Source organism: Idiotropiscis lumnitzeri, chromosome 1, assembly GCF_059441095.1.
Source record: "Idiotropiscis lumnitzeri isolate Australia: NSW breed Sydney's pygmy pipehorse chromosome 1, RoL_Ilum_1.0, whole genome shotgun sequence".
NCBI classification, from domain to species: Eukaryota; Metazoa; Chordata; class Actinopteri; order Syngnathiformes; family Syngnathidae; genus Idiotropiscis; species Idiotropiscis lumnitzeri.
In genome coordinates this window covers 19,376,678-19,389,185 of record NC_142391.1, presented here as the reverse complement: position 1 = coordinate 19,389,185, position 12,508 = coordinate 19,376,678, and the positions used below count along the sequence as shown (strand labels likewise).

General features: G+C 38.9%; 1 protein-coding gene across 12 annotated transcripts in view; it reads left to right on the top strand.

The window, feature by feature from the left end:
- Positions 1-12,508, top strand: part of nrxn3a (neurexin 3a) — a 96,774-nt gene that overhangs the window by 82,628 nt on the left and 1,638 nt on the right. The window contains exons 21-25 of one of the 12 annotated variants that reach the window (XR_015846202.1): positions 227-316; positions 2,305-2,606; positions 2,937-3,018; positions 8,431-8,994; positions 11,745-11,890. Coding sequence is in view for 8 of the 12 variants with exons in the window: in XM_088310892.1 (XP_088167018.1) it covers positions 227-316; positions 2,305-2,606; positions 2,934-3,027; positions 12,358-12,508 (637 nt within the window). In the remaining 4 variants the exon portion in view is untranslated. Of the gene's footprint in view, positions 1-226; positions 317-2,304; positions 2,607-2,933; positions 3,028-8,430; positions 9,899-11,744; positions 12,203-12,357 lie in introns of those variants that run through there. The other 11 variants (XR_015846178.1, XR_015846198.1, XR_015846167.1 and 8 more) reach the window with 11 other exon arrangements.

Sequence of the window (12,508 nt, the reverse complement as noted above, 5' to 3'; positions counted from 1 at the left end):
TTTAAATACCGGCCTTTGCAGAGGTCGCTCAACTTTCTTTACATATATTGAGCCTCCTACCCATTAAAAAAAGAAAAGAAAAAAAAAGAAACGACATTTACAAATGGGAATTCAGTCAGAGAAAAATCTATTCGTTAATAATTATTTCCAAGTAGATAAAAAGATAATGTTCATTTTGCCTGCCCTGGATGTTGACAACTAAATCTCTGTAAATGTTTTGTTCAAGGGAACAGTGACATTGAACGGTATCAAATGGCCAATAAGAAAATCCCTTTCAAGTATGCCAGACCAGTCGAAGAATGGCTTCAAGAAAAAGGTACTGTTTTTGCTCTTTAATATGTACTTACTTTCCCCATAGATGGGACATTTCTTGAAATCAGTGCTTGTTGTAGCTCTGTCTGTAGCTTCTGTGTTTTTCCTCATATCGGCATCCAATCATTTTTGAACTTCTCAAGATTGGCCCATTTTCGGCAACGCTTTTTAAATGTCACTATTTTATGTACTGAAAGTCCTCATTTGAGTCATCGGGAGTGTGTTTTTTTTTAGTATAGAATGAGCAAATACTTGAAATGTGGCCAGCCATGTAGCATTTAGGCTAATAGCTTACCATTATGTATTATGTAATAGCATTAAGCGCTGAAGTCTATTAGTAGGACGCAGTCTTATTTAGTACTTTAAGTTTATCTTCTTCATTGAATGAGATCAATGTGGAGGACACATTGCATAATAAAAATGTATTTGTAATAATATTCTTATAATATATATTTTTAAATCATTAAGTACAGCACTCAAGTTTGAAATGGTACCTTAAATCCAATACCGAGAGTGATTGCTTTTGCTATTACTCTAATGACAGTAAACGGTTGAAAATGAATGATATTGTTGAAGGTTTTGAGCTTTTGTTTTTGTTTAGTTTTTTTTCTCCATACCGACCTCAGTTTTTTTAATGCATTTTTTTTTTTTATTCCCAAATTTGCTTTTTGAACTGTTTGTAATTTCAGTAGGCTAATTTTTATTAAACATCTCTAGCTCTTTTGTTTTTAAAGTACGTTTAATTACGTGAAGTAGGGCTGGGGGAAAAGGTCGACCCATTCCGTTGGGTCGACCACAAAAATGACATTTCTCTAGTTGTTAATTGTTTTTATCAAAATGTTGCTCTTGTTACAACTATCACAACTACGATGCAAAATAGAACTCCCCCTTGAATGGGGCATGTAAACCGTAAATCGGAAGAAATCATGTCACATGTCAAGAGTTGACCAGAAATTAGAATGATTTCAATCAGAATGACAAAAAGCTTGACGGTGCGAGTTAAATAACACACCCAGCTTCCAATTGCAAACACTGATGGCACAGTTCACAGCTGTTGAACTGTAAACCAAGATAGCATTTAGCATTATTCAAAGTAATAACACAACCACCGGTCAATTTTGTAGCACAATAGACCGGAAAAGAAGTCCCAAATGATAATGAACGGTCTAGTACAGCTCGTGACGCCACAGGGATCACGTGAAGCAGTCAAAAATGTGTCAGGAGTCGCCTTGCGGCGATGAGGAGGTGGACCCAAGAAGCGAGGAAGCAGGGGTAGGTGAAGCTTTAAGGAGATTTATTGTGGAGCTTGGTGGGGACGAACAACGGGGCGTGGGCAAAGAAACAACACAGGCAACTGAACGAGACTAACTGGACGATGACAAGGACCAAACACGAGACGGGAACGAGCCAGGCGGACAGGGAACGAAGACAAGTGCAACAACGGGAGCGAAGCGCAAGTCGTGAGAGTCCGAGGTGACGTGGCAACAGGAGGCAAACAGGGTAATGACCCGACACTGCGTTGTCGGTCTGGAAGGTTTAAATAGTCCGGGTACTTAGGGGAGCAGATGGGAAGCAGGTGCGTGATGATGACTAGGAACAGGTGCGTAGCGGGTGAGAACGAAAACAATAACAAAAGGCACATGGCAGGAAGGAGGGAAGAAAATAACAACAAAAACACTGACGTGGCAGACACGGGTCATGACAAAATGTTGAATATGGCTGCATGTTGAAATACATAAACTTTATTCAGGGAATCAGATGTTTACACTTTTACGACTGCTAGAAAATGAATTTTAACCAGTCTGTTCCTTTAATAAAACCGAGCGCCTAATGGTTCATTTTGAAATCCACAGGAAGGCAGAAAAGTTCAAATGACAAAAATGGAGTCCGAAAAACGGTTGCTCTCTCCACTAGGAAACAGGCTGCCATTTGCTTTGAAACTACTTCAGGTCTCGCTTTTCTGGCTTTAATATATGTGCTTGTTTTGTGTAGGACGACAGCTAACCATCTTCAACACTCAAGCCACAGTTGGAATTGGTGGAAGTGATCGTGGCCGGCCGTTTCAAGGGCAACTGTCCGGTCTTTATTACAACGGCCTCAAGGTGTTGAACATGGCTGCGGAGAGCAGCCCTAACGTCAAAATAAACGGGAGCGTGAGGCTGGTCGGTGATGTCCCCAGTGGGGCAGGCTCAACCAAGTCCACGGCCACGCCTTCGGATGGCTCCACTACTTTCGTTGAGACGACTACCATGATGTCTACCACCACCACACGGAAACATAGATCCTCTTCGACGGTATGGGTTTCAAGTTCGATGGTTAGTTAGGAAGTACTGTTGCAGACTTACACGACAACCGTCAAAGTAGTATTACCATTAAAAAGTATTGAAAGTCATTTTTAATGAACAATAACTAATTTATTGCTGAACGTTTGCTGAAAAGTCTGTGATTATTATCACATGGTTAGTTACATAGTTATAATGTATGATGGTTTTAAAATTGTACACAAATAAACCTTGAGTGTAGATATTTTAGAAAGTAAAGAAATAATGTAAAGTGTTGTTGTTTTTGTGTGTGTGTGTGTGTGTCCTTGTTTCTCTTTAACAATGATCCTTGCGATCAAGAAGCATGCAACAGATGACATTGTGTCGTCTGCCGAGTGTTCCAGTGACGACGAAGACCTCGAGGAGTGTGAAACTGGTCATCCAGGTGGGCTAGGTTAGTTTGCATTTGCTTGCTTTCTATGTGCGTTCATGCATCAGCAGCAGTCCGGATGATGGCAGTCTCAAAGCATCACATCCCCATGGTTAGACAAAGTGTAACTTCATTTCCAAAAATTGAACCGGCTATTCAGAGCGCCATTTGTTATCTTGCAAGTAGCTTTTGGAAGCGCTTACGATCATTTCTGTCATGAACTACACTTGCACATGGGGTCATCCAAAGTGGTCAATATGGTCACATACAAATTTCACCTGCTGAGATTTAGGAAAAAAAAAAAAAAAAGTGAGTGCGTACATCCAAAATGAGTGAAATTTGTATCAAAGTGAACCGTTATGAGCCAGTGATGCTGCCATTCATCACTTTCCTTCTTTTTTTATTAAACAATACATTTTATTGATTTGTTTGAAGAATCCTATCATCTTTGTTTTTTTGTTTTTTTTTTCATCACCTCATATGCACATTTACTTGTCCATTATTATAGTGGATGCTTGCATTTTTTTTGCCTTAAAGAGAGAGAGAGAACAGAGAGAACAGATATCATTGAATTTCTGTGTATATATTTATTTTTCCTTTTTGGGTTTTGCTTCCAAGCGTAGTTGTTACTCTCCTTTTGCAACTTAATACAAAATCAATACATTAAGCATCCTTTTTTTTTTTTATTTAAATTGTAAATAGATAATATATTTGAAAGAATTTGGGAATTTCCACATTGTATGATTATTACTTTTACCAAAATTGAACAAAAAAACAAACATTTTTCTCTCTCTCTTGTCAGACAGTTGGCCATTCCCAATTTCTTTTAAAGAGTATGCAGGAGACGATCATGTGAATGACTTCAAAGATGTGCTCTGTTTCCGGAAATTCATGGGGATTTGTGAAGAAAGACAAAGACAGGGCCCCTGTCATCCAATCATGTTTACACAGAAATTCATGCCATCCTAACCCCGACATTATTTTGATGTTGGCATGCTTGGTGGAGTCCAAATATACTTTTCTGTTTGTCTTTTCTTTTCTTTGCTCGGTCAGTCTCACTGGTATTATTGGCCATTTTGCATTTTCTGAATTTGGTGATGTAGCCTCAACCTGAAATTTGTTTGCATGGGCATATTTAAGTTTCATCACATATGGCATTGCGGTCAGTCACTTGTTTTCATCGCTTTGCTTCAGCTTTTGTAGCATGCTGATGAAAATTGTTTTTTTGTTGTTGTTGTTGTTATTTTAACAAACAGCCTTTAAAGCCAAAAGTAAATCCAATTGATGACACTTTCATTTGAGTGAAAAATAAACTTGAAAAGAAATTACCCTTCCAATGCCACACTGTACTCCAACCGAACACACAATTTGTGCACTTCACCGGGACAGGTATGGAACAGGATGTTGAAAAAAAAAAATCTAATTCTTGTTATTATTATTGGTACTATGCTTTGGAAAACTCTTCCTTTTGCTCAAAATGAATTTTGTTCATCAATGTGCATGCGGAATTTTATTCACAATTGCTTTGTCTGCGTTTGCATTTTAGCTGAAAAACATTTTTGCTGTCTCAGCAAAATCAAATGCAAACCCTGCATTATCTTTCTTTTTGGTGTGTTTTACTTTGGTTCTCATGTTGTTTGGTGATACTGTTCTCTGTGATCCATCCGTGATTGATCAGTTTCATGAGATGGCTTAGAAATCATTCTAAAGCTCTTTCTATTCCATATCCAGTGAGAACAAGCCAACAATTCGCAAAGTAACTCATTTCAGGCACAATACTGGACAAAATATGATTTTTATTAATTGTACATGTTCAAAAACACCTTCTGTTGCCCAAATTCCAAATACATGCCATGTCCAAACATTTATTAAATGCTATGCCTTTAGACGAGCAGGACAGAGCAGATCAAGAGTTTGAAATTTACAAATATTTTGAAACAACGGTTTGCATGCAAAAATGACATCAGTACGACAATATCTCTCGCCCAAAAGACTGTAGTGATTTAAGGTTTTGTTTTGTGATGAGATTCGTGACAAATTGGCTCAACGCCTTTTGGAAGTTGGCTTGTTATTTTTTATTTCACAGCAGGGAGCAACGCGAGGTAACATTGCTCGCATTGTCAGTTGCGTTGTCTTAAACGGTAACCGATTGCCACCAAAATGCAAATGCACATCACTACTTTTGTCCACTTCAATCTGTGAAAGTATAAAAGCATTCTGAACAATAGTTTGGATTTATTGACATCAAACGTGAGCTCGTGATCATCTCGACAAAATCAAAAATACAATGCGGATCGATTCTCCACTTACACAGGCTGAAAGGCACACGAGCAAGAATGCGCACACGAACCCTGACTGGTTACATTTCGGACACTTAGCCGAAGTCGTGTCAACTCTAGGAGGCAGACTATTGCTGGGCAGCGATCTTTATTCCCCCTAAGCAATGAAAGTACAATGATTTCCAATGGACAATTTGTAATTGGTCCCTTCAATGACTCCGAGTGAAACATGGAAAGAGCGGAGGGGGGGCGTGGCCCTATTCCTTCTTAAAAGCAGGCGTTTTTCAAATTGTCACTCGTTTCCTAATTTCTCCAAAATGAATACAGAAAAAAAATTATGACAACTAATTTCAGATTCCTGATCCAAAAATATATAAACTGAGCTTGTTAGGGAAAAATCATCTTGGATGTTGTCCTCCTTTAAGCCAAGATTTTCATCAATCCCTGCACAATGCCATCTCATGGAATTGTTCTCACTTTTATTCCTACAGCTGCACGTGCCGTCCGAAAGTCTGAGTTGAATGCATATGAATGTTAAGGGACACGACATGCCTTTCAAAGTGTGTATCCATAATACCAAGTGTGTAGTTAGTTAGTTCTTTCGAATTTATGAGGTAACCGCCGGACTCAATGAAAGGCAAATCATCAACGATATATTTGATACAATATTGTTTCAGCAACAAAAAAAAAAAAAACAATCTAATGGACACACATACATGTATGTACATATGTAATTATGTATATCATCACTGTCCTGTGAAAATATGTCCATTTTTTTAAAATATTTATTTTTATTTTTACATGAATGGGGTTTCTACATTATAGACATCTCATAAATGTGAACATTTGCTAAAATAAACATTGGACATACGTTTATTTCATAGGACGGCGACGATATGTGAACTTGACCATTAAAAGGACCTCCCAAATTTTTATTTGACAACTGCTTGGCTGTACAGAAGCATTAAAAGGAGTCTTGGCCTGCTCAAACATACGTACGTAATCCAGACGTTATCCATTTCCGCACGCCGTCGAGTCTGCTCATCAAACGACGATGCCTAATCTTTAGAGCGTAGCAAAGAGCGGACACACTTCAGCTTCTTGTTTACACGCAACAAGTAGATTACATCTCGTTCTGGTGCGACCGCTCTCGCTACACGAAAACAGGTACAGTATGAGGCTTTGACAAGTTTCAGAAATGATTGTGCTTAAATTCAAGCCCGAGCAGAAACATCACCTGAATGAATATTGTGTCTTATGGATATGCACTTTCAAGTTATCATTTGACATTATTCATACATGACATAATGTACTGTGCAGTGGAAATGGTCAACACCCCGTCTTAGTTGTCGTGTGCCCAATCTTGAACTTTGGTCTTACTGGATTCAATCTTTTGACCAGGCGTCTATCTTGATAACATATAGTACGTATCATCTAATCTCGATGCAAATGCTTTAAATCTGATTAATAGATTTGAGTTATGGGTGGATGAATTTGAAACTCAAAACTAAAACTATGCTGTTTTAAATACGGACAAAATATACGCGTACTTGCAAAGTACGGGTTCTTAATATGTCATGTTTTTATAATACATTATTCAATGCTCGTATAAAGAAAAACACATTTAAGGAAAGCATAAAACTGCAGAACAAGAAGCAATCATTAAGCACAAGAACTCATTTTGTACACGTTTTTCCCAAAATCAATAATTAACTCACCCCAAATCCGTACATTATTGAGGTGCTGTTTGCTCTGCACATTATTCCAAATGTGCCCAAAAAAAAAATGATTAGGCCTTCTCTTGGGTTTGTTGTATAAGTGTTTCTTGCAACAATACTATAAGTTTTGGACTTTTCACACTATTTATATACAAAATGCATTGTATCATTTAACACATTTAATATTGTTAAATTACCAAGCATAGAATTTAAAGGGGTGTATCACATTTCCATATCCATCGTATGTTTGTTTGTATCCCCCCCCCCCCCATTCCCTTTGATTATTAATTCAAATTGACCTGTATCCCAATCATACTCCAGTAAATAAAACATCCTTCTAAAAATTCTCACCAAAGTGTGGGCCAAGAGCATGTTGAACAGACCGTCAAGTTTCTACCGTTTTGTTGACAGCACACACATATTTTCTTGTGAATCTTTCATTGTCATTTAATCATCACCGTCTGGTATGTTTTCAATTATATGACCGAGTATGGCATTGGGACACAGAGTCTGTCACTTATTTTGGTCAATCTTACCAACCCCCAGTTTTCACTGTCGTTTCTTTTCTACTTTCCCTAAATGCAACTTACTTTAAGCATGCATCAACATCCTGCAGTACAACTAGAACTAAACCCAAAATGACAATATTAACTCATTCTCAGCCAGTATTGTCACTGTACACCCAGACTGCACGGCCCGGTTCATGTTTAAAGATTAACATTAGCGATATATTTGTCATCAAGAAACACATGAGAGAGGAGCCCGTCCGCAAGTCGAGTCCCTCTCTCGACAGTGTCTGTTTTTTATTGTGTGCATCTGGTTGTAGTGTGTGCAAAATTTGAAATGACTTTGTTCATTCATCGTAACATTTTTCATTTGATACTTTAACAGGTCTTTTTTTTTTTTTTTTAATTAATCCAAATGGCATTTTTGGTTCCCATTATGGTTATTTGGCTTTAACTGTTTCTTATTCTTTTTCTGAATTGGATTCCGATTAAACAGCATTGGAAAAGTTTTCTTTTTCATTTTACATACAGTATAATTTGACCATTTCGGATTTGGAACTGCTTCTACTACTAACTACTACTAACGACTTTGTGTGTTTGTATTTTATTTTTATTTTCTTTGCAATCCCATATTAAGATTTAAGATAACAGCAACTAGATTCTGCCCAAAGCACATAATTAGTAGATGGAGCCGTTCCAGATCCTAATTCCATTATCCTCCATTTTTTCAACATTTGCAAACATACCTTCAGAAAACGAATGACTATCGAATAATACTTTGATTGTAAGAGAAAATGAATTGCATGGCTAAAAAGTTGCAGTTTAGGGTTTGTCAGACCTGTCAGTGTTAGAGTTCTTCTGTTCTTTTATGTAGATGGGCATGTATATGCTCATTGTTTGTATATCCCCATCCCTTCCTTACAGCCAAAAGCTCTATTGCCGCCCGACCGCCTCGTTCTGCCTTTACATGGACATGGCAACTGACTTACACTGTCACCCTCATCAGCCTCATTTCCTATGTAATATGTTCATAGGTCCCACCCCTTCTTCACCTGCTCCCTTGTTGGTAGAGTTGAGTCAAATATAAAGTGAATTCATTCATTCTACTCTATAAAACGAAATGAGAATTGAAGAGTGTCAATTTCACTCAAACGTGAATAGATTTTAGATATTATTGAAGTCTATTGCAATGGAAAATTGTAGATAAACATTTTGTAAAAACAAATGAGAACAAAGCAAATTATTTACACAGAGTCATTAGATATTTCAAAAAAAAAAAAAAACTAAGCAAATGATGGTGTTTATTTTTATGTTTTGTGGTGTGGATGTGTGTGTCGTTGCCTCCCTGTACTGTCATGTTTAATATAGAACACACTCTCCAATAATACAGTATTTTTAATGCTACAAAGTTGATATCCATTATTATTATACACTTCTCTTTTGTAAATTCTTTTCTTCCTGCCAAATTCATGCGGGCAATATGTTGATGTAAGTGGACCGATTATGTATGTTGAAGTCTATGAAGTTCTCTTTCGGTAATGCAGTTTGTAACCTTGCCCTCTTTCTTTTTCTTTTTTTTTTCTTTTTTCCGGGGTTTATAACCAGAGGTGGGCAATGAACACAATTTTTGCTGGTCCGTCATCGTCACCCGTTAGCAAACTGGGCACCCGTTCGTCATCGTCAGTGCGTCATTTATTCACGCCAACCAGTCTGTAATCGTCAGTCGGCCAGTCCGTATTGTAATTTTAACTACGCTTCTGTCGTGGCTAAATTTCCCCACCATCCACCAAAATAAAACAAAAACAAAAACATGGGCGTCAGTATATCATGTGTGGCAGAATTGGACCTTCATGCCACCACTGTGAATCCTGAACAAACTATGTTGCATTTTGATGAGCAAATCCGATCTGATAATGTTAATTGATTGTAAACTCTCCAACATAGACATTGAATCCGTACATATCGCCACCCTAACCAGTTGTATTTTTCTTCTTAGTTCATTGGCAGATAACAGCCCTTTGGTGTTTCCATATTTAGCCAATACAAGAAACCCTGCTGTATTAAACACCGTGAACAAAGCCACGAGACCGGCAGTGCGTGTTGTCATCAGTCGTCAACAAAACTGGCGTTGTGACCGAATGCTCACCTCTCTTTATAACTATGACCCTTTGCATGAAATATGACATTTTTAAATAGACCTTCACTCCATTTTTAATTGCTTTGATATGACTGATTGTTTGTAACAAAATTGTGGCTCAACACATCATTTGTCTGCACTTGAAAAGTTTATAAACTGCATCACTGACCAATTTGTGAAAATGTGTCAAAAATGATGATTGAAAAACATTCTTGTGTTATTATTTAAAGTACAATAAAATGTATTTCTTTTATAGACGTGTGTGCTTGTGAATGTATATGTTGACGTTTAGTGTTATTTGCAATGTGCATTTAAACATTGAGTATGCGCGGCAGTTCAACGTTTGATGTCAATGGCAGTTTGATTGTTCACTCCACTCAAACTCTGCTTTAGAAAACGCGCAAATTTGTATTTTTAGTTCCATACAAATTCGCAATATGTTTCGTTCAGTGTTTGATTTCATCTTTCAGTTCAGGGTGGACGATATTGCTATTGTGATATACAGCGTCGTAGCATATTCTCTCACGGCAAAGTATCAACGGAGCAACGTCATATCTTGAGATCGCAGCGGTCCGATGTACAGGTGTGCGCATTAATGACGAGGTTAGCGTCTCAGTATTCTTCATATACAATACATTATCAAGATGAATAATGTTGTTTACAATATGGGCCAAAGACTGAAATCACAAATGTCTTTACTTTATCTATTATTGCCAAATATGGATAATGGACACAATATTAATGAGCCGATCAATTACAGTATTTAATTTCCATCCATTTTCTTCTCTCGAGCTGGAGCCTATCCCAGCTGTCTTCTAGCAGTAGGCGGGGTATACCGTGAAATGCTCATCATCCAATCTCAGGGCACACATAGATGAACAAGCAGTCATACCTCGGGACGGTTAAGCGACCGAGCAAGTTTTTGGAATGTGGGAGGAAACCAGGAGAAAGGCCACGCAGGCACAGGGAGAACATGCAAACGCCACACAGGAAGGCCTAAGACAAATTTGATGTACTGTGCCCAAATGATAACAACCAATCATGGCTCAGCTTCAGAAATCAGGTGAGACATGATTGATTGTTACCTGAGCAACTGTGACGTCATTTTCAGTTAACAGAAATGACAAAATGGACTTTGCGGCTTAACTCCTATTCCACAAATGTGAAATTAATCAGAATGCCGTGTTTAGACTTGGGAAAGCGCATACAATATATTATTGCAAATCATTTTTTTTTTTTTTTTAGTTGACTTCCTCTTTAAATAACCTAGTAGGAAATTGTGTCCCTTTGCTCTTCTCATGAGAAAGGGCTCACTGATTTGGCCTGGAGTAGATGATTCAAAAGGTGAAAATCCGAGAGGAGTTTTTTTTCTGCCATTGACATTGCAACCGTCATTTTTTTCTTTGTTACAGAGCTGTGTTTACTTGTGACGGAGCAACTGTCACATTTGAATCATAACAAATAAAAGTCATCCCTCACGTCAGAGCTCAGCGAGACTGAACTTAGTTTAAAAAGTAATGACATCATGAAGGGAGCCCATGACAATGTTCACTGTTGAAAAAGCCGCCCCCATTTTAGTTCTCTCCGTTCCACATTCACTGTGAAGGAAATAGTTGAATTATTCTAACGTCTTAACCTTTGAAATTTTAAACACTATTACAGTGCTCAGCTCTGTATCGCAGAAAATCTCGCTCAGCCGTGTAAGAGGTTTAAGAGATTTGGAGAGCCATTGATTGGCGAATCTGCTATCATGACTGTCTGTAGGGTGTGCAGGCAAGTATCTTTTGAAAATTTGAAAATTTCCTCCTTGATGAACTCAAGGAAAAATTATTGAGAAGGCAGAGCTGTTGTGTTCTCGGACGGCTCTTTCTTTTTATATTAGAAGTATATTTGACTTCTGCGGCTCTTCCTAGAACACCTCTTAAGCCTTTTTGCGATTTCAAATTGTCCGTGGTTTGCGGTGTGAAAATTTGTGGCTTCATTATATTTTCTTTGCGTTACTTTCTTTCTTTCTTTATTTATTTTATGGCGTGATAGTCATTTGTTGTTCCAAAGAAAAGTAGCGTCACCTAACATCCTGTATGTCTGTGTCCAAACCTAGGAGCTGAGTTAGTCACCCCAGTACTTGAGGATCCGATAGTCCATCCCTTTGTCGATCCTCATGCGCCCTTCATTCCCACTCCCTCAACCCACCACCCACTCCCTCTCCATTACTGAGACCACCAAAGAGTCCGTGTCCAAGGCCACTGAGGCGGGGGCACCGTGCTTGTTGGACCGAGGCAGCGATGATTGTGATGATGATGGCTTGGCAATATCGCGGTATGGCTCAGGGGAAGAGTTGAAGTCTAAGCAGCCCTCTACCGCTGATGAAGATTTTTTTACACGCCCTTCTCCTTTGTCCACGTCGGGCTACGCGGTGGCTACAAAGCTCACTCGCCCAGGACTGTTAGACATAACAAAGCTTCAGTCTCCAGACGCAGTAGGACTATCACTACCGCCATACCACAAACCGCCAGAGCCGCACCACCGCCACCTCTGCCTTTACTGCCACGCTTCACAATGCACCCGCCAAACATGATCCGACTGGCAAAACGAATAGCTAGAACCTCTGCCAGACCTAGAGTTGCTTCCATTGCCCACATCCTATGAGGTAGACGGCACCCAGCTGAGGGGCCCATGATTAACCTCCCCCGTGTTCCGTAATATACCCACAGCACTTCCCACAGAACCAGGCGTCAGGCCGGGGCCTTCAGAAGTAGTCCGGGAATCAAGCAGCACCACCGGGATGGTCATCGGAATAGTGGCGGCCGCTGCCCTGTGCATCCTCATCCTTCTTTATGCCATGTATAAGTACAGGAACAGGGA